Raw genomic sequence first — 23093 nt, 5'->3', positions numbered from 1 at the left:
TCCATGCCTTATATATCATGTACTGTAGTACGACGCTAGATTAAAACTGACGAGGAAAGGTAACACACGGCCACCGAAAGCTTTATTATTGAAGCCCAGGTGGTCGTGTAGTCTAGCGGGACGGCTGCAGTGCAAGCGATTTGGTGTCACGATATCTCAGTAGCATGGGTTCGAATCCCGGCGAGGGAAGAACAAAAAAATTTGCGAAAGCAAATTTACAGATCTAACATTGTTGGGTTGATGTTTAGACGCGTTGTGTATATATATATATCGATCCCTAACATCACTGAAGAGACATTTATTGTCGAAATCCGGATCTGGTGTACTAAGAAAAATATTGACACCGTATGTTTGTGGCATAACATCGTGGCCACAAGTTAAAAAATGTTTTATTGTTTAGTATTAAATTTATATTAAGATCCATTTTGTTACATCTTGTGATCAATTTTATTTGGCAATCGCCAATGGCAGTCAGCAGGGTTAAATAACATCAGTTGTTCGACCTGTTAGTCACATGCGTTTTGTTTAAATATACTTTTTCACCTTTTGGTCTTTTGGAAAATGTTGTTTGTGCTGTTGCGGTTTTTATCCAACGCAATCATAGGTTTGAACGTAGTTTTCAATTTAGACTCGTTTATATATATATGAAAAAGAAGATGTGTTTCTTTTGTTTAAGCCTATGTATTTAAGAAAATGTGGTATGACTGCCAATGCAACAACCCTCCACAAGAGACCAAAATGACACAGAAATTAACAACTATAGGTAACCATACGGCCATCACCATTGAGCAAAGCCCATACCGCAGAGTCAGCTATAAAAGGCCCCAAAATGACAATGTAAAACATTTCAAACGAAAAAACTAACGGCCTAATTTATGTATATTTATTTCTTTTAAGGAGCAGTTGCGGATACAAAACTTAATCGTGTAAAAAAAATGAGGAACGGAAAGACGGAATCTCAATTACAATATACCGCCCGCTTTTTGAAGCGGGTTACGGTATTTTTACGTAGATAATTAATGATGATTGCATTTGTGATATTTTTTTTCCAGTTAATTTCCGTTATGGATGAACATCGCAGATTATCCATAGTGGCATTACCTGCCTTGATGCAGCCTCCACCAGATGATATAAATTTTATTTGTCAGCCAGTTCTGACCCTTGCGACGCTATTTAAATAAAGTCGTCATAGATACCAGAACTAAATTTTGTATGTACGCCAGACGCGCATTTCGTCTGCAAAAGACTCATCAGTGACGCCCACCGCTAGATCAATCATTAACAATCAGGGAAATAATTGTAGGAAATATTGTACACTTTTGGAATGGGAGAGATGTTATCACTTCTTTCGCTAGCAACCGACATTCCTTCTTTGAAGCTACAGGTGAAACCCCTGAATCTTTGCTCCAAATTGTATCATATGTTAACGTTCTTTTCAGCCAGAGTACCGGTCGAAATCATACGCTTTCTCCGAGAAACAGAATATTTGTTTTTATGCTATGGTAACGATCGTATCCGTCATATCATATGCTTTCTGTAATAATTGACGTTAGTGTTTCGAGTATTAAAGATGAAATTCAAGCATGTATACCTATTTTTTAAGACACATATAGCCGTCTCATCCATTGGCCTTCTTTGAGTGAATGGCAGGATAGGCCGATAACAGAACCACAAGAACAATATTATTCAGGACACAGACATTATCACTGCATTCATACTCAAGTTGTTATATCGAACGAAGGCAGGATAAGTTATGTTGAATGTAGATTTCCCGGACATCATAACGATGCTCAGCAATATATGTTGATGCGAAATATTGGACAACAACTACCTTTCTGATGGAGCTATTTTCGCTGGGCGACAAAATATATCCAAACAGACACCCAGTATTGACAGTTTATACTAGACAACAGATTGTTAGAAAAATCCCGGGATATGCAGACAAAATGTAACAAGTTAAATAGACTGATAACCAACTATAGAGTTATGGTTAAACACGCAATCGGAAACACACAAGACAGCGATTAACATCTGTTGTGACCATATGCGCTGCCTTCGTGCGTAGCCGTAAAGACTAACTTACCTAACAAAAAATAATTTTACTATGTATATTTATGTGTTTGTTTTTTTGTTTGTTTTGCTTTTTCATTTTGAGATGACCCCTTTTTTTAAAACTATAATCATAAGTCTAAGATGTAATCCTAGGTATAGACCTAGTTTCCGCAAATGTCTATAAGTAGATTAATTATGTTTTATTTATGTAGTTGGTATTTAGAGAGCCTTATTGACAGTTGATTTAATCCAAATAACTTACTCTCTTTAAATGAAGATATTATTTTTTTATTAGTATTATTATTATTACTGCAAAGTACTGTTTTTTTCAATGCTAAATCTCCAAAAATGTACGGGGAAACTTATAGACTTTGCAACGTGGCCTAGCAACATTTTAGGTGAATGTTTCCTATATGAAATAGATGGTGGTTACAGATATTCTTTATTATAGAAATATACATCTAAAAACATTAAATTTAAGTTATTCATGCATCTTTCCGTTCAAATGTAAACACCAAATTACGTAGCATTAGAATAATGAAAACCGCACTAAATCGAGAGAAAAAAGCTACCAAGATTTGTCAGATGACTGTTCGGAACGTTATGATTTTTTGTTCGTTTAAGACCTGTCATTAACATTCTGTATACCTTCTGTTGTAGCGTATTTTGCAAACCGATAAAACCAAATAAGAGAGAGAAAAAGAAATAAGCAACTTATTTCGCAGGAGTGTGACACTCCAGACAATATAATAAAAAACCTGACCACCTTCAACAACATTGTAGAAGCAAATCATACACATGACAACAAAGAAAATCTAATCTTTGATTAAGACGGTCATCCTAACAAGTGTGTTGATGTGCAGGTAACAAATGCGGATGATTCAATCAGGTACGACCCTTTTATTGTTACCGATTCTAGAGAAAGTTGCGATGACCATGATGTAATGGATGACAATGCAAATTATTCGACGGATACCACGAATTGTTTACAGCTTAAAGCATCAACAATAGATCTACGCGATTTGTGTCGTGACGATTATGATGATGTAAAACAACTTGGAATGCAAAAAAAAAAAGAAGAAACAATTCGAAATTGTACAGCATGAGAAAGAGGCAAAATACTTGGAAAATATTCATTTTGTTTTAAAGTCAAAGAAAGAAAGTGGACGAATTTGAATATTAAAAACTTTACTATCGAGCGAGAAGGACCTACAACATAATAAGGAGATAATTGGTTTTATTAACAAAAAAATAAAAAGACGGCAGAAATAGTGAAATACACTAGGACAAAATGCAAAAAAAAAATACAACATAGAAGATGAGGTCAAGGTACATCTGACAGAACAACAAAATGAAATGGAAACAAATGAGAGAGAAAGGTAAGGAAAAAATGTTAAAGACTACACACATCAGGATATGTGAAAACAAAGCCCAAAAAAACAGAGAAAAATGATAATTGCATTGCAATACTATAATAAGATTCAACAACAGAAATGACCTGTACATAAACACATGATAAAGGTCATAATTCCGCCTCAGCAATGATGAATGGGCAAATATATCACCAAACCCTTCAGACATGGTATCAGAAAAGAAAATGGTTGAGCTTACGTAGAAATTGGAATAAATCTATTTGAAATGAAATTTGCAAAGACAGATGTTTCACGTGTGTTATCCTTCACATCAAACAGGAAAAAAAGAAAAGGTTCTCGAAAAAAAGTATCACAATCCTCTACCGGAAAGGCCAGTTGCAAGCATGGGAAAAGGAAATTGCATATTTATTCATTAACCATATAGAAGAAACCAAAAGAAGGAAAAACATCCTTGAAGTCCTTGTAAAAACGCCATCGAATTGCGTTCACAAAAGAGTTAAAGTATAAAAGAAAATTGGTCCGAGAAAGAAGAGAAGTCAGCAATAAAGTTGAAAGCATTAGCACAACAAACTATAAGTACAATACAATTGCAGGCATGCCATCGGGAGCTACAGAAATAACAACTACACACAATGTTTAACTAAACATGTTTAAGACAGGTCCTGTATGAGGAGGTAAGTTGACATAAACTGTCAGTAGAAGTAGAAAATGAAAGCAAGAAAATCAAAAGATATACACAATACGTTGGTGCCGATCCGTTCACGATCATTTGCATTACAGAAAAGATAATTCGATAAATGCCAGATTTCAAAAAGTATTTGCGATGCGTACTTTACTTTGATGCTCCGGAAAGTAGTTACAAATATCTCATCTTAACAGAATAAGCCCTTGAGATTTTGATTTTGCCTTTATAAAGGACTTTTCGTTTTGAATTTTCCTTGGAGTGCGGTTATTTTGTTATTCTTCTTTTGATTGTAGAGATGAACCTGCTATTCCTGAAGTTTGTTAATGTCAGGGGATCAATGATCTCGTAAAAACGACTAAAATAAATCGTCATGTTGTTATATTGAATGTTGACAACAACAAAATAAACGTTGAAAGACAAATGTTGAATGTTGACAACAAATGCTGAAATCAAATGTGGAATATGGAACTAGAATGTTTCATGTTAATGTTGATAAATGAATGATGAATGTTGAAAAAAGACGAATTTAGAAGGTTTAAACCGAAGATTTAAAGTAGAAATCGAGTGTTGAATGTCGGAAACAAATGTTAAATGTTGGAAAAGGAACGTTGAATATTTCAAATGAATGTTGAGTGTTGAAATCGAAAGTTAAAAATAAAAAAAAGTATTGACATATTAACAAATGTGGAATGTTAAAAGTGAAAAAAATGAAAAAAAAATCTGTTTGTATTTCTTGTCTCAATAACGTTTACACCCTTTTACTTTAATATTTATACCCTCTCGCTCTTCGCATTTTTTGCTACCGTCTAATGTTTTGATACTGAATGCTTACAGTTTAGGACAGGCTGACATCATACTGGTGAAGCATATATGTTGTCCGGTCGATTTCCGCCGCGGGAATAACCAGCGAATTTGCAGATCTTACATTTTAGGTCTAAATTTAAGAAAAATAGTATTGTTCGGTGTTCAGTCTGCATAACAACGTTATTTCTTACGGAGAACGTCTCTCATAAAGTTGTCACATTTACTACAGATACAGTTAAGTCGGCCTCATATATTGACTTACACCTAGAAATTGACAATGAGGGTCGGTTGAAAACAAAACTTTACGACAAAAGAGATGATTTCAGCTTTCTAATTGTGAACTTTCCATTTCTAAGTAGCAACATTCCAGCAGCACCTGTATACGGGGTATATATCTCCCAATTGATACGACATTCCCGTGCTTGCATTTCCTATCATGGTTTTCTTGATAGAGGGTTGCTGCTCACAAGGAAGCTATTAAACCAAGAGTTCCAAATGGTGAAGTTGAAATCATCCCTTCGTAAATATTACAAACGCCATCGCGAGTTGGTTCGCCGTTATTGAACAACCGTTTCACAAATGATATCGGACATGTTCCTTACATCGTAACTACAAACCCCTTCCCTTTCATGAATGTGACCTACCGAATTAGACTATTTACCGGATTTGTTATCACATAAGCAACACCACGTAGTTTTTGGTGGGGTTGGTGTTGCTTATTCTTTAGTTTTCTATGTTGTTTCATGTGTTCTATTGTTTGTCTGTTTGTCTTCTTTCATTTTAGCCAGGTGTTGTCAGTTTATTTTCGATTTACGAGTTTGACTGTCCCTTTGGTATCTTTCGGCCCTCTTTTAAGACGGATACATTAAAAATAAAAAATATAGTCATCCTTAACGACAGATAAAACTAGAGGCTCTAAAGATCCTGTGTCGCTCACCTTGGTCTATGTGCATATTAAACAAAGGACACAGATGGATTCTGACAAAATTGTGTTTTGGTGATGGTGATGTGTTTGTAGATCTTACTTTTACTGAACATTCTTGCTACTTACAATTTTCTCTATCTATATAGACTTGACCCTTTAGATACAGAGGAAAATATTTTGTAAAAATTTACACAAAAATTTACCAAATTAATGAAAATTGTAAAAAAAAATGACTATCATACATGTCAACTCACATGATATTCGCATGTAATACACGCTTTTTCAACGGTTTACACGCGAAGATTTTGTCACATGGCGTGTACACGCTTTTTTCCACTTTACATCCCATTACACGCTTTTTGGTTGTTTTAATTTTTTGGTCGTTAGTGATATCGCTGTTCTCGGGGTTTTTTTTTCACAGTTGGAAGATAAAATCCGAAAATTTCGAATTAGCCTTTGTTTATATTTTTATGCCAATATGGACGACAAAAATAAGCCCTACAGGTAAGTTAGTGAGTAGTTTTTAAGGTTTTGTGACTTTCTTTTTATTTCAAATTCACTTTGGGGAAATGTCCAGAAGAAAGAGGTCTCTTTCTGGTCCCGTACCATCGTCCGAGGAACCGATTGCTAAGAGAAAACGATACTTTTGTACTTATCAAAAATGATGGGAGTCCGAGTTCAAATGGGTAAAGTAAAGCGATCGAGGGCCGAATAATGCGTTGTGCACTTTATGTAATTCCCATATTTACATTGGATCATCTGCAAAAAGTGACCTTATCCGACATTCAAAAACTGCTGCACACTTGAAAGTTGTATTATGTCAAAATCAGTCCAAGTCGAGTTCTTCCTTCCTGTCATGTTCTAAAAACCCTTTAAATGAGAAAATCACCAAGGCTGAGACACTTTTTGCATACTTTGTTGCCGAACACAATCTTCCATTTGCAATTGCAAATCACTTCACAAAACTTTGTAAGATAATGTTTACCGACAGTGAAATTGCCAAAGGTTTTTCATGTGAAAGAATAAAGACTACACAAATTGTAAAGAGGGCGGTCAATCCAAGTCTTTTGAATAGCGTTGTTCAAAAATGTAGGTCACAGCCCTTCACTATTATGTATGACGAAAGTCAGGACAAATGCATGGTAATATTAGTAAGATTATTTGATAATGAATTACACATGCTTCTAACTAGATTCTTGGACATGCCTATTGTCAATATTGGAACTGCTGTTAATCTGTTTCATGCTATGGACCAGACACTCACAAAACAGGAAATTCCGTGATCTAATGTCTTTGGTTTCATGTCAGACAATTGTAGTGTTATGAAAGGCAAAGACAACTCTGTAATGTCACGTATTAGAGAAAGACAGCCGCTAGTAATGGACATGGGCTGTATTTGTCACCTAGCAAATGTGTGTGTAGGGGCAGTTGTGAAGCTGATTCCACTGTCTGTTGAGGACTTGATCTTTGATATATATTGCCATTTTAATCAAAGTTCTAAAAGAAAGGGAGAGTATAAGGTATTTTTAGAATTCCTAGACATAGATCTATTAAAGATTATCAAACATGTGAGTACACGATGGCTGTCTCTGAAGAAATGTGTAGACCGTACTCTACACCACTGGCCAGCACTATTATCTTACTTTAAAAGTCACAAGGACGTTGAAAAGGAAGGCCGAATTAAACGAGTTGCAAAACTGCTGAAAACCCCTGAAATGAAAATGTATTTTCTTTTTTTGATGATGTAATGGAACCAGTGAATGACTTCAAAAGGTCAAAAGGTTGATGAGAATCTTTTTGAAAAGATTTGTGAAGACATCAGTCATTGTTGCTCACACAGATGTAACACAAGTTCCATATGATGTTGGTGACCATTTCCTTCCTGATGATAAACTTGTTGTGGGACTGCCATGCAGAGGTTACATTGCAGACCACCAAGATGAAATTGGTGTTGAAACAGAAAAGAAATCGTACAGGTTGGTATTACTTCTTGTTGTCAGTTGTTGTTGAGGTTGGTAATACTTGTACTTTATAAAGGTATATTAAAATATGTCATATGTAAAGTGTACATGATCAATAACACAAATTTATCTTTATATTTTTCAGAACAGCCAGAAACTTTTATATAAAGATAGTATCCAAGATGATTGATAAGTTTCCCTTCTCGGACACCACTTTGCAGGACATTGCTTTTATAAACCCTAGAATGAAAACCAAGATAGTATCTGACTCTGGTGAGTTTTTCTGTAAATTATTAACAAAGAATTATACATCTTAAACATTATCTATCATTTGCAATCAAAACTACATGTGTGAGAGGACAACTAACTATTTGATAGAGTATTCAATGGTATTCAAAATTTATTTTTTTCTTTCTTTTTCAGTTACAAAGCTGGCTACCAGGTTTCCGCAGGCCATAGGGTGTGAAAATACATCAGAACTTCTAGACAAGTTTACAGAGTACCAGCTGTTATCTCCTGATGATCTTCCCACCCTTGACCAGGACATGTCATCATTCTGGGGAGAAATAGCAGAAGTTGAAGACATCTTCAATGATAAAAAAAAAACGTTTTAACATACTCTCAAAGCTTACTAAAGCATTTTTTGTTTTACCAAATAGTAATGCTGATTGTGAAAGAGCCTTTTCTATCATAAAAAAAAGATATACAAAGAATTTAGATCTGAGCTGAACAATGATACATTATGTGCACTTTTGTCATGCAAATTTAATCAAACTGGCAGTTGCTATGAGTACCAGCCTAGTTGTGATGTGCTGAAAGCAGCAAAACAGGCCACCATTGAATATAATAAAAGTTTACAGTAGAATGTTTTGTTTTTTACATTAAAAAAATTGTATTAAAGATATTAGATATTATAGATAAAAGAAGGTGTGGTATTAGTGCCAATGAGACCACTCTCCATCCAAGTCACAATTTGTTCATTTTAACTAGTCCGCATCGACGTCACGCGTTTTCACACGCTTTTTGACATGTCATGACATGATTTCCCATGGTCAGAGAATGACATGTATGAACTATGAAGGGCAATAACTCCTTAAGGGGTCAACTGACCATTGTGGTCATGTTGACTTATTATAAGATCTTACTTTGCTGAACATTATTGCTGTTTACAGTTTGTCTCTATCTATAAAACTAGTAGTATTCAATAACCAAAAGCCAAAATTTCTTTAAAATCTACCAACTAGGGGGCAGCAACCGAACAACCAGTTGTCCAATTTATCTGAAAATTTCATAGCAGATAGATATTGATCTGATAAACAAATTAACTCTTAGCTATGCTTTCAGAGTACGTATTAACAGTTTACAAAATTTAGATTTTTTTTAAATACTAAGGCTTTTCTACCTCAGGCATAGATTACCTTAGCTGTGTTTGGCAAAACTTTTAGGAATTTTGGTCTTCAATGCTCTTCAACTTCGTACTTTATTTAGCCTTTTTAACTTTTTTGGATTCGAGCATCACTGATGAGTCTTTTGTAGACAAAACGAGCGTCTGGCGTACATACAAAATTTAGTCCTGGTATCTATGATGAGTTTATTTATAAGCCAAAATCTACATTTTACCCCTATGTTCTATTTTTAGCCATGGTGGCCAGCTTGATTGGTTGGCTGGGTCACCCTACACATTTTTAAAACTAGATACCCTATTAATGATTGTGGATGCATTTGGTTAAATTTGACCCAGCAGTTTCAAAGGAGAGCAAATCTAACATGAAGCTATTAAAACAAAGAACGCAAAAGGAGAAGAGATAATAGAGCCTTCAATTGCAATATCTATTGTTCGGGGAAGTCTGGCTGAATAGGGACGATGTATGGCTGAATAGAGACGAAGTACTAGCCACTTCACGTCCCGGGAGGTGTGGTCACCGACCCCCTCCTTTTACATCTGTAAAGCAAATGACCGTGAATTGATTGTTACCACCACATCACTGCAGATAATGCTGACTTGGACGTTCTTGACGAAGCGACAGCACCATGTTTTATAAAGTTTATTGAATTCATATTACGTAGACCTGCATCCGAATCTAGCTAATGATATAATTCTAACAAGGCTTTAACTTCAAATATAACCAGTCGCGCAATTGCATTTAATACATTGATCAGAAATAGGGCCAACATTATTCTACCAAACATACCCAGGCAGATGAAGCTAAGATGTTTTCTAGTCTTCAGAGGACTTGATCTAGACCATAGTTTCGCCGGCAAACGATATTGCAGTCGAATGCAACATTATGTCAGAGTTCCAAAGAATGCAAAGACTATAAGATTGCCTTGACACAGCTAACTTTGTTATAAAAGAATTTGTTTGACATCAGACGTATTAATATGTAAAATAATTTTAAAAAACGAGCTCCGAGGATAAATCAATACAACTGTCATATTCCGGCCTTGGTACAGGCATTGTTTATGTAAAATAAAAAGGTAAAAGGTGGATGAAACCTGGTTTCATAGCTAGCTAAATCTCTCACTTGTGTGACAGTCGAGTAAATTTCATTATATTGACAACGATGTATGAACAAAACAAACAGGCTAAATCGGTAAAAATGTCAAAAATAGATGAAAAGCGGACAACCTTTTGTTATACTCTTATTCGCGATAAAAACAATCAAATATGCCACCCAAAAGGCATATAGACGAAGCTTAATATTATCAAAAAATAAAGACGAGAATACAAGTTTACCATTTCACAATAATTAAATAACGGGATGTATAAGTACCGAGCCACATCACGGATATTACCAAAAATAACTTAACAGTAAAAGTGTTATTCTCTAAGACAAATAAAATAATAGTATAAAATTTTATTAAGATGAAAAACAACGTCAGTACCAGGAATATATACTTCAAGACAATCTTGTGTTATTTGTGACGTTGATACGGAATATTTACCAACAGCGTCTTGGTATCTACGGTTTTTTTATTAAGAAAAGAACGAGACGTTCTTCGACATACCCCTGGTTCGTCAGATTTCTGCTCAGACAGCGTTTTACAAATTTCAAGTAGCAGCTGTAAGCTCTTGAATACCAAAAAAGTGGGGAAATTTATATCCCATATGCAGGTGAAGTTGTTATATTGCTACTGTGGTGTGGAAAATTTCAGAATTAAAAATAGTCTATGTACGAGTCTAAACTTAGGGCGGAGGAAGTTGTGTCTAATTTCACATTCAAATATATTGATGATGGAAAGACCATCATCAATATATTTGAATGTGAAATTAAATGATATGGCTTCTTTGATGTTTTGACAAGTATGTGAAGGAGCTCCGACTATATAACAGTAAGAAGAGGTCGGCTAGGAGAGACGCACGTTTCGTTCACATAGGAATGCCGAAAATAAGTTGAAAAAGTCTACTTCCAAATTCAACAAATATGTTTTCAATACGAAACTCCATACTGATCACTTGTTCTTCTGTGCAGCATCTTTTTGTTTACTATTAACAAAATATGCCGTATGGTATCCCAAAATAAACAAGAATGTGTCCAAAGTACACGGATGCCCCACTCGCATTATCATTTTCCATGTTCAATGGACCGTGAAATTGGGTAAAAAAATCTAATTTGGCCTTAAAAGTAAAAAGATCAACTAATAAGGAACATGTGTACTAAGTTTCAAGTTGATTGGACTTTAACTTCATCAAAAACTACCTTGACCTAAAACTTTAACCTGAAACTCACACTTTTAATTTCTATGTTCAGTGGACCATGAAAATGGGGTCAAAAGTCTAATTTGGTTTAAAAATATGAAAGATCATATCATAAGAAACATGTGTAGTAAGTTTCAAGTTGATTGGACTTCAGCTTCATCAAAAACTACCTTGACCAAAAACTTTAACCTGAAACTCACACTTTTAATTTCTATGTTCAGTGGACCATGAAAATGGTGTCAAAAGTCTAATTTTGTTTTAAAATAAGAAAGTTCATATCATAAGGAACATGTGTACTAAGTTTCAAGTTGATTGAACTTCAGCTTCATCAAAAACTACCTTGACCAAAAACTTTAATCTGAAACTCACACTTTTAATTTCTATGTTCAATGGACCATGAAAATGGTGTGAAAAGTCTAATTTTGGTTTAAAATAAGAAAGATCATATCATAATGAACATGTGTACTAAGTTTCAAGTTGATTGAACTTCAGCTTCAGTGGACCGTGAAATTTGCGTAAACCCTCTAATTTGGCATTAAAATTAAAAAGATCATCTCATAGGGAACATGTATACTAAGTTTGAAGTCGATTGGACTTCAACTTCATCAAAAACTATCTTGACCAAAAACTTTAACCTGAAGCGGGACAGACGGACGAACGAACGGACGGACGGACATACGGACGAACGGACGCACAGACCAGAAAACAAAATGCCCCTCTACTATCGTAGGTGGGGCATAAAAATAATATAGCACACACTACTGTGGATTATTTCTATAAAACGATTTTCAATTTCACATGGATAATGGTGTCATACAGGGTTGAGAATTAAACAATTGCACCCATTTACATATACATGTTATAATGTATAAACATTTAAAAAAAAACAAGCATAACCATTAGCATGACCAAACCTCGTCTGTTGCACAGGCACCTGTTTCTATCCATAGGAAGGTCGACTTCTATGTATATGGATAGGGGACCTTCCTATGGATAGAAACAAGTGCCTGTGGTCTGTTGGTCGTCTTTTTAGATCAATATTTTGATTGCTATTGATTTTCAAGGTCATAGAGAGTTTTATAAATTTAAAGGTTTATAATAGCCTAATACAGACACCTTTTAACAAAACTATCCATTTCCGCTACATTTTTATGCATCTGCCCTTAGTAAGGGGCTTCTTGTTCAGTAGTTGCCGTTTGTATTTTAGACCATTCGATTTACCGTTTAATTTGTCGAACACATTTAGGGGCCCTTTGTAACTTCTGGTTCGGTGTGAGTCAAGGCTCTTTGTACATGGCCGTACTTTGACCTTCAATTGGTAGAGCAGGCTCTGTAAATACATTGTGACTTGGATGGAGAGTTGTCGACCTTGTCTATATACAAAGTGTCAAAAAGACACAGAACAAAAATGAGAATACCAAAATGACGGAGACAAAGATAACCAACATATAACACAAAATACTAATAAAAAGTACACACATCAATGAATAGCTTGAACCTCTAAACATAAAGGGTGAACTCACAAGTGGTCAAGAAGGATCAGTTCCTGCTTCTTGAATGACACCCGCCGTATTGATGGTATAAAGTAATGACCGGTGAAGTCATCTATGACAACTCAACGCAAATCAATGAAGGCAGTTGAAATAATTATTCAATTCAAGATCTGATGGCCTCTCACAGTAACAGTAATGCAAGAAATCATAAATATGCTACACTTACAAGTGGGCATTACATGTCTTGGTGAAAAGGGAAAAAAATACTTCAGCAATTAATAAATTATAGGAATGTCAAAGTACAAGTGGTACACAAGATTCATACTATCTTGTTTTGATCAAAATTGTCAGAACCTATGATTTATGTTTACAAAAAAAATATAGTCGCTCGCCTTTACTTTTTAATCTACGGCTAAAAAATTTGCAAATTATAATTTGTCGTTACAATTTTCAAATTCGTCCTATTTTATGCAGTGGAAAAAAACTGTACAAGAAATTATATGTTTGTGGCTTAAGAGCAAACTTTAAATCAGTTGAAAAGGTTTAACTTATCAGATCGATACGAGGATCGATACAAAGCATAAAAACATCTACCATCAAGAATGTGTCCCCAGTACACGAATGCTCCACTCGCACTAGTATTTTCTATGTTCAGTGGACCGTGAAATTTGGGTAAACCCTCTAATTTGGCATTAAAATTAAAAAGATCATCTCATAGGGAACATGTATACTAAGTTTGAAGTCGATTGGACTTCAACTTCATCAAAAACTATCTTGACCAAAAACTTTAACCTGAAGCGGGACAGACGGACGAACGAACGGACGGATCGACATACGGACGGACAGACGGACGAACGGACGCACAGACCAGAAAACATAATGCCCCTCTACTATCGTAGGTGGGGCATAAAAAGACCGGACGTGCAAGGGTATTTACACATCCATAACAGCAAAAAATTACATTGAGCATTCCATAATATAGGTACATGTATCAACAGATTGCAATACCGATAATGTGCGTACATGTGTAAAAACAAAATTAAATGTGGTTTAAATATACGTACAAGAATATCAATACTTATACAAGTAAAAGCAATGTTTAAAGAATAAGTTACAGTGCTGAATCGGATCATGTCTAAATTTCCTTGATTTGACCTAGATGACTATAAACGGTTGTTTTGAAGAGAAGATTGCAAAATCGAATACATTTCACCAGAACAACATGTTACCAACTAGGTAACAGATTGATTGATGCATCATTGTTTGTTGACCATATATAAAAATAAGAAGATGTGGTACAATTACCAATAAGACAACTCTCCACCAGAGACTAAATGACATAAAAATTAACCATAGGTCACCGTACGGCCTTCGATCATGATAAAAATCCCTCCGCCTAATCTGGGACAGTCATACATCAGAAAAACACAAGAACAAACTGTTAAGCAATTATAAACGAATAAAAATAACAGAAACAAACAAAAAAGCAAAGTTCCTGACTAGAGACCGACACATTCTGAACGTTGCAGGGTTAAACATAAAAGCGCCATTATGATATCATATGATTATCTTACGACATTAAATCGACACTATATAAATCAACAACATATTTGATTTTTAGGAAAGTTTATAGATAGGTATCTGGAGATTTGATGAATTTAAGACAATTTGTGATGATACAGCCCTTGCACGGTAGGAAGACAATTTAAGAACGTCGATTTTATAGTTCAACGACTGAACGAGTCAAATGTGAATGCAAAAAAATTAAAAACATTTGTGACGAATATAAATAAGAAGATATAACATGCCAATACGACAATTCACCTTCACCTTCTAAATCACAATGTATAAAAAGTATAGATCAAATACGGCAATAAACCAGGAGCCTTGGGTCACACCGAACATCAAGCTATACAAATTTAAAAGGGGCTAAAGATACCTGAGGGACAGTCAAACTCATAGATCGAAAAAAAAAACCTGATAAAAGAATGGCCAACAAAGAAAAAGACAAACAGTCTAATAATAGTACATAAAACACAACATATAAGGGACCCCATAAAAAATTTGTAAAATAAATACAGAAAACCTATATTTTTGCCATAAATGTTAATTAATCAAAAAGAACAACAAGAATATAGTGAAACTATTTAAATACTATTGTATTTTTTATTTGAAAATATTTAACGAGAGAAAAATTGCTGCAACAAATGTCATTTCAGCATATTACCCATAGAACCAAACCATGTCTTTTTCAAATCTGTGTTTTGAATATCGGTCTGTAGTGGCCCTTTCGACTAATTTAAAAGTTTATGTGTGTTGCTATGTTTGAAGTCACAATATGGTTCTGCCATGAATATCAAACGGTTGATCTTTGCTGTAAACGATACCAGCTGATGTACAATAATTGGTCTTTTGAACTATGCATACGTTTTTCGTGAGTGATGTAATCGGCATTAAACTGAATCTTAGGGAGGACACACTGTCTCATGTACATTGCAATCACGCAGACAGTATGCTCTTCCTGAGAGCAGATGCCTTTGCTAATCTTGTGCTTTATCGTTGTCAATCACGTGTTATATCTTTCATCCGGGATCTTCTTCTAAATGCTATGATTTATTTTTCTGTTACTTACCATAATTATGTTCTTTTTTCAACGTTCATCCAAAATATTTCTATATTTTGTGGCAGGTACCTGTTCGTCTGGCGTTTCCATTAACTGTTGTCGTCTGCGAGTTTACCTCCATGATGCAATTTGAATGCTACTCAAGGGAGGACACACTGTCTCATGATAAGTTACACATGGAGCCAGAATGTCTTCCCCTGAGTTCAATTCTGTGTCTATTAGGCTCTAATTTTCTAAAAATGCTAAAATGCAATGTTCAATGATTCTGAAGTGTTCCTGAAATAAAGAATGAGATAAAAGTCAACATGTCATATTCTATACATACCTTTCTATTGTTAAGGACTATGTTGACCTCTTGGTGTCGCTTGCTTACTTGTATTGACGTTGTGTTACTGTCTTGTTGGCGTATACCCCCCTACACCTTCTGTTATTATTTATGAATAACATCTTCCAAAACATGGGTTCACTCCTGGCACCGTCGTTCCTTGTCGTTTAGGACTGGGTCATACTAGGTACACAATGAATCTTAAATGTTATTGTGTCTACAATGCTACACAACATTAACTCAATGAATATAGAAGTCGTTACATCGTATATTGCCTTTAAATGGTGTATTTACAATATTTAACGTTGTGTGCAACACAAATGGTTATAATAATTGTTGTTTTAAAAATAATCTATGAAATAACATATCATCATAGTAGTATTGGTTTGTAAATAATATGTATTCTTTTCGTCAATATTCTAGATTCGAAGTAAGTAATTTATTAATTAATAAATATGTTGATTATTGTTTATACTAGTATATCATGTATATTATATGCTGCTATGATTAACGTACATGAACTTGCTTCGTTTACAGTCGATAATGAAACAATTGTTCTGAAGCCAACACAGAAATCATTTCTATTGATAAGTTTGTTTGCATGTACCCCTCAATAGCTTCCCTATTTTTTTTAACTGCTTTTACTAAACAAAACGTTTCACGTTTACTTTTATTCCATTTGAAAGTTTAAAAAATTTGCATTTCTAGTGCATTAATACGTTAATACCATTAGGGTGTTACCAATCTATAGATTTTGTAAAAATGAAACCCTCACTACCAACTGTTGTTAATGTATCAATTACTAAGAGTACATAATTTTACGTTTGTATCCGCATTGCAATCTAGAATTTGTATTAACCTATTTTAAATGCCTTTAAATAAAATATTTAATGATGAGTGACATACATGTATGCCATTGCAAAAACTATATAAAAAATACGGATCATTTTCCTGCACTGAACCTCTCAACATCTCCAGTTTGCGATCGGCAACTATGTTTAGAGACTGTAACATATATCATCAAAATACCTTAAAGGGATGGTTTGGATTTCATTAACAATAAAATTATTGATGTAGAACAAGACGAGGAATTGCGCGTTGTAGCGTTGGTAGATATATTACAAAATTTGAATATTATTTTTCCAGTATATGATAGGAGGCAAATTCAAAGGTAATCCGAAGTTAAATGTCCAAATTTTTTTTTAGAGTAAAAACATTTTCGAAAGTAGTACTACTAGAGTCATTATACGTTGTTCAGAAACATCAGAAAATACATTTGGTTCAAAGTCTTTTATAACAATGTTTAACGTTTTAAACTGCGATGAATCCAAATTTAGAAACTTTCATTTGATATCAGAGAATTCTATTTTTGAGATTTACAGCCTAGTAACAAATAAACTTTTCTGTTACATGCTACGGAACATGTTGCTTCCAAACAATCTCGTGTTAAATTTTTGATTTTCTGCATGTTGCAAGACAACTTTGCACTTATTAAACAGTCACAACAATTCATATTTATCGTTTAATTCATTAGTATTTTAAAGTTTTTGTAATTTCATATTTAGATGGAAATAAAAACATTCAGTGTATCCGATTTTCTTTCGATATTAAAAAGACTGATATGCCCATTATTATTTATCAGTTTATCTTAAACAATTTTTCATTTATGACAATTTTATAATGGCCCTTGAGAAAGGGGTACTTATCTACGGTTAACATGTTAAATCAGCATATCACTATTATGGGACCGAGTTAACACACTCATAAGAAAATGAACACTTTACCGACGGTACAATGGAGTGTTTTATTACTGCCACTTGATATATTCAAATAAATTATAAACCGCCTATCATCTTGGTAAAAATAACAATTTAAATATTTATTGAAGACGGGTAGTTTTACGGCTATAAACAACAATTTATTTGACTTGTCCTTTGGTATGATAGCTATAATTATATTTCGTTATCTTAGTCTGAGTGCAAAAGAGTAAGAGAACATTCATATTTCATTGCTGTAAATTTGTATTTTCCTATCGTTTTTTTCCTTCTCTATATTAAATTCAGTTGTGTCTTTTAAAGTCAGTGATAAATCACATTATGCTTTAAAGTGTAATTTCAGAAGCATTAAATATAATGAAAACAGTTAAGATGTTTATAACATTTCGAAAAAGTTAACTTACAACTTATTTACTAAATATGTATTATATTTTTCTTACCTCTATCCAGAATCATTATTTGACACTAAATGTTATACAATTTTCTAATGTCCACTTGTGTCCAGATAAAAATCGACATTGACTACTGATGAATTGAGATGAGATACTATATATAGTAGATGTTACTGGCAGACCCTGGAGGCAAACGCTGGCCTCTTGTTGTACATCATATCTAGACAGTTATGTGAGTCTTTAATAAAATTAACTAGAACACATAACCGTTCATTTGTCCAGATTCCTAACACCCTGACATGTCTAAACATGGCAAATTTGTCAAATGTACACATTTTATTTGTCTAGCTTGTCCATCTAACCGGTGACAACACCAATAAAACAGATATATAAATTAATTTCATAGATATCAATTACACATATGTTTGATGCAGTATTTATATTTATCACGATACATATATGTAATCAATAGTTTACTAAACATTTAAAATTTTTAAATAATATAAGTAAATAAAAGGTCATAATAAAACAGATGAAAAAGAAAGAAAGAAAAACACAAAATATAACATTTGTAGAATTTTCAGAATCAGTCCCCTCTTTCTAAACACAATAGAGTTGTATATGGCGAAAAGAACTAGAACATAGATTTCTCCTCTAAAAATTATAGATTTCCGTAACATTCCCTCTTAAGTTCAAGCACAATCTTTCTTAAGAAGGGCAATATTTATGAGACGTTTTCCATATCGTTCACCAGATGATGGTACAAAAATAATTTCAAAGATCAGATGTGTCGTTGACATATACAGAGGATTGAACCTACGATTCACTTATTCAAGGCGAGCGCACTATTGCGAACAAATAAATGTGAGTTATAAACGCCAATGAGACGGCGACAACACAAACATTAGTTAGAATGTAGTTTTTATTTATAACAGAAAAACTGAAAAGTGTATGAAAACGCCATACTAAAAAGATTCTATTAGAATAAATAAAAGCTTTGTAGAAGAAAGTGGCTGCAGAAAATAACATCTTACATAGTTAAATACCTTGTTTATTTAGAAATAGTGTATCTATTTCTGCCATCATCCATTTTTTTTTTAAATAAAATACACAATTGTAAAGAAAAACAGGTACAATAGGTTATAATTATGAATTCACGTGTGTAAAAACATTATTAAACACCTTTATGTGGCATTATAAAACATGGGATCATTTTTCTTCTTTTGACAAAGTGATTTCTGTATTAATCCCTACAACATGAAAAAATAAAAGTTCAGATGAATGCTAATGTTACAGTACCTCTGTTGCGTCATGTTTCTTATTGTGCACTTTCTGTATAATGATTTTACAAAATTTCAACAACAGGATAAAAAGCGATACCAGAAACCTATGTCCCGAATCTTTTTACTATAGATGACACATTCATAGAGAAATCTGAATAGAATATTTATAGCTCTTCTCTTTCCCGAACACGTTCATTCATATTTCAAAGTTCTTCAGTGTTTTAATTGTCGTTTTTCGTGTAGAAAAAGAGAGGCAAAAAATACCAAAGGAATATTCAGGCGAAAGATACCAAATGAATACTAAAACTCACCAAGTTGAAAACAAACTCACAATTCCATGGCAAAAACACGAAAAACTATCAAAAATAACCAATAGTACAAAAACATAACATAAAGACTGAGCAATACATGGGGCTGAGCTAAGGTGCTCTGGAAGCAGATCTTGCTCCGAAACTCGGTCATCCAACTCGTTTTTCAGTATCATGGGCCTATATGAAATGAACCTACCCGTTCCTACCGGACGTGGTCGCGTATTTATGAATCCCAAACAACCAAACGTATGACTCCTCAAAATGAGTTGTGTTGCCAGATGGCTGAAGTAATACTGACCATATACCTATACCACTGTCGTACAGCACGTCTATTTTCTTTTCTAACTTATTTTTCTAATAGAAATTAAATGACTTTATTTGATTGATTAATGGCGTAGAATTCGTGCAAGAAGAAAATAATGTTCAAAACTTTAGTGTAAATGTCATAAATACATATATATATATATATATATATATTTATTTTTATCGCTCTGATTTAAATTCAATTTCAAAATAAGCAATATGGTTTTAAACAAAATTAGTGAATTTAAGTCTGCAACGTGTACGTTTGCAAACTTTCAAGTTTCGTGTGTTGGTGCATGTATACTATGACAACGTAAGTACACTGAGAGTACTTTCATTTTTATCGTACGATTGCGTATGGCAAGCCGTTCTCGTCAAAACTATGTTTAAACCATTTTTCGAAAAATATACACACTGAGAATTACAACAAAGCACACTGAGATTTAAAAACTTCAAAACGCACACTAAGAATTGAAAATTACACACTGAGAATTGAAAATTACACACTGAGAATTAAAAATTACACACTGAGATTTCATAAAGACGCACTGAGATTACAAAAATCAAAAACGCACACTGAGAATTGAAAATTACACACTGAGATTTTAAAAAGACACACTGAGATGAAATAAATTGAAAAACACACACTGAGAATTGTTAATTACACACTGAGATTTCAAAATACACACTCAGATTAACATGCAAATTACTAATGAATATTCATGAGATGAATAATTCAACAGATTAATATCTTGATCTCAAGAACTCTTGTCATTATAATGAAATGCGATTCCTTCAACCAACATTCGTAATAAATTTCAAGAATTAACATCGCTCATATTCATAAGTTTATTGCCTATAATTCAGATCATTACTAATAGTGTATCGGGATGATTTTTTTTACTTAAAACCGTGGGTCCCTTATTAAAAGTCTTCCAACTGTTTCCCTGTTTTCGCTAGTTAATCTTGTATATTTTTGTTACGTTTATATGCTATAATAGACAGTTGGGAAAAAATTTCACTGCATTCTTTTGCAGATTGTTCCAATGTTTTCTTATAATTTTAATAAAGTTTTTCACCATTTGGTTATATTTTGTAATAAGAGTAAGTGGGTATTTTTCTTGTTCTTGTATTTCTAAAGTTATTTTATTAATAATTTGGAACCAAATCAAAGGACCAACGAGTTGTGTCCCCTTGTTGTTTTAAGCTTGTAATAGATTCAGATTAAGTATGCTAATTAGATATGTGCGCATAAAAAGTGCGCACAAATCTCAGTGTGTAATTTTGAATTCTCAGTGTGTAATTTTAAATTCTCAGTGTGTGTTTTCAGTTAATTTATTCTCAGTGTGTCTTTTTGAAATCTCAGTGTGTAATTTTCAATTCTCAGTGTGTAATTTTCAATTCTCAGTGTGCGTTTTTCATTTTTGTAATCTCAGTGCGTCTTTATGAAATCTCAGTGTGTAATTTTTAATTCTCAGTGTGTAATTTTCAATTCTCAGTGTGTAATTTTCAATTCTCAGTGTGCGTTTTGAAGATTTTAAATCTCAGTGTGCTTTGTTGTAATTCTCAGTGTGTAAATTTTTCGAAAAATGGTTTAAACATAGTTTTGACGAGAACGGCTTGCCATAATTGCGCGTTTATTTTCTCATATCTATCCTCAGAAATGGTCGTTACCATTGAGAATGTACATTTCGTGCTTCAAGAAGATAGTGTTTGTTTTAGTAAATAAAAAAAAACATGAAGGGGGTTTATGGATCATACATTAACCTTCACTGAAATAAATAAGATAAGTTGTCATTCTGTCACGTGTCATAAACAAAAACAATAGTACTGTCTTATTTAAATGTCAACAAGATGGGAAGTTATGACGTTTCATCTTAACATAAAGGACCTACATTAGTAGTTAAAAAACGTCCCGTCAGAAGTGCAACTTTCTTATATACTTGAACACCTTAGCCGAAAAAAATGAAGAGTTTTCTTCTCTTCTTTACTTAATCCACATCAAGGTGAAAACAAAAATTAGGTGAAGCATCTAATTTATTTAAAAGACCTTTATTTGAAGGTGATGTCATTGACTTTAGCCTAGTGTTTCATCATGAGGAGATTCGTAGGTTGTTTTTTATCTGGAAGATTTTTGTAGGTAACTGAACTGGTTAATAAATGACCAGCACTACACTGGTACATGTTCTTTTCCAACTTTTGGATAACAATACACTTCATGAAAAAAAACAAGAAGTATCTATGAAGTGCCTATAAATTAGATACAAGAATAGATTAAAAGGTTAACATTCAATGTGCTTGAAATGTTCTATTCTAATTCGTTCCTTAGAAAGATAAGATAAGTAGCACGTCGATATTTTGTCGTGGAGAACATCTTTGTAACAAGGGAAGAAACCTCTTAGAGTGAATTACACATCAATTTTGAAAGATTTTATATGACAACAGTGTTTAGTTACATATTTATAAAATTAAATTGTAAGTTAAACTAAATGTTTACAGCATTAATATGTATTTCCTCATAACTAGTGAAAGCCTAAATATATAATAGATATATAAATGATAATAAAATTACCTGTCTATTCAACTTCTGTGTTTATGAATCAAGGTATGCTTCGTGTATTTGAATAAAAACGAAATGAAGTATATAAATTTTGTTTACAAACATATGATTAATGCATAGATGGTCACATCACACGGATAAACGTACATACCTAAGTCGTTGATGAATTAACCGGAGGGTCTCCCAAATCCTGAACGGTCTTAAATTACTACTACGCCGGGGTTAGAAGTGTGTATTTAACTTAAATGTACATAATATAAATAAAATTATGAAGTATATAAATTAAAGATTTATAAAGTCTAGTTAAAGTTTGTATAAACAAATTTATAAATATGATTTGTTTGCAGTAAGTTTTATATTTTGCTTTTAAACGTGTCACGTGATCGATTTTCTAGTTAATGGTGTTTTTATTTAACATCACCAATGGGTATTTTAAAATAGACTTTTTTCTGGCTCTTTGCTTAAAAATGTAAAAAATTTCACATTTTGTTTAGAGATGTATTTTTATGTTTGTTTGATATGAAACCA

The 23093-nt window shown here is 33.4% G+C and overlaps 1 protein-coding gene across 1 annotated transcript; it reads left to right on the top strand.

Moving 5' to 3' along the window:
* Positions 1-7616: 7616 nt before the first annotated feature.
* LOC143056803 (uncharacterized) lies at positions 7617-8740 on the top strand. Its single transcript, XM_076229965.1, has 3 exons — positions 7617-7815; positions 7946-8073; positions 8224-8740. Exons 1-3 carry the CDS (start codon positions 7625-7627, stop codon positions 8412-8414), a joined length of 510 nt encoding a protein of 169 aa, XP_076086080.1. The 5' UTR covers positions 7617-7624; the 3' UTR covers positions 8415-8740.
* The last annotated feature ends 14353 nt before the right edge of the window (positions 8741-23093 follow it).

The sequence above is a fragment of the Mytilus galloprovincialis genome, chromosome 13, assembly GCF_965363235.1.
Source record: "Mytilus galloprovincialis chromosome 13, xbMytGall1.hap1.1, whole genome shotgun sequence".
Taxonomy (NCBI): Eukaryota; Metazoa; Mollusca; class Bivalvia; order Mytilida; family Mytilidae; genus Mytilus; species Mytilus galloprovincialis.
Note: the sequence above shows the minus strand (reverse complement) of the source record. Positions and strands in the feature narration are given on the sequence as shown.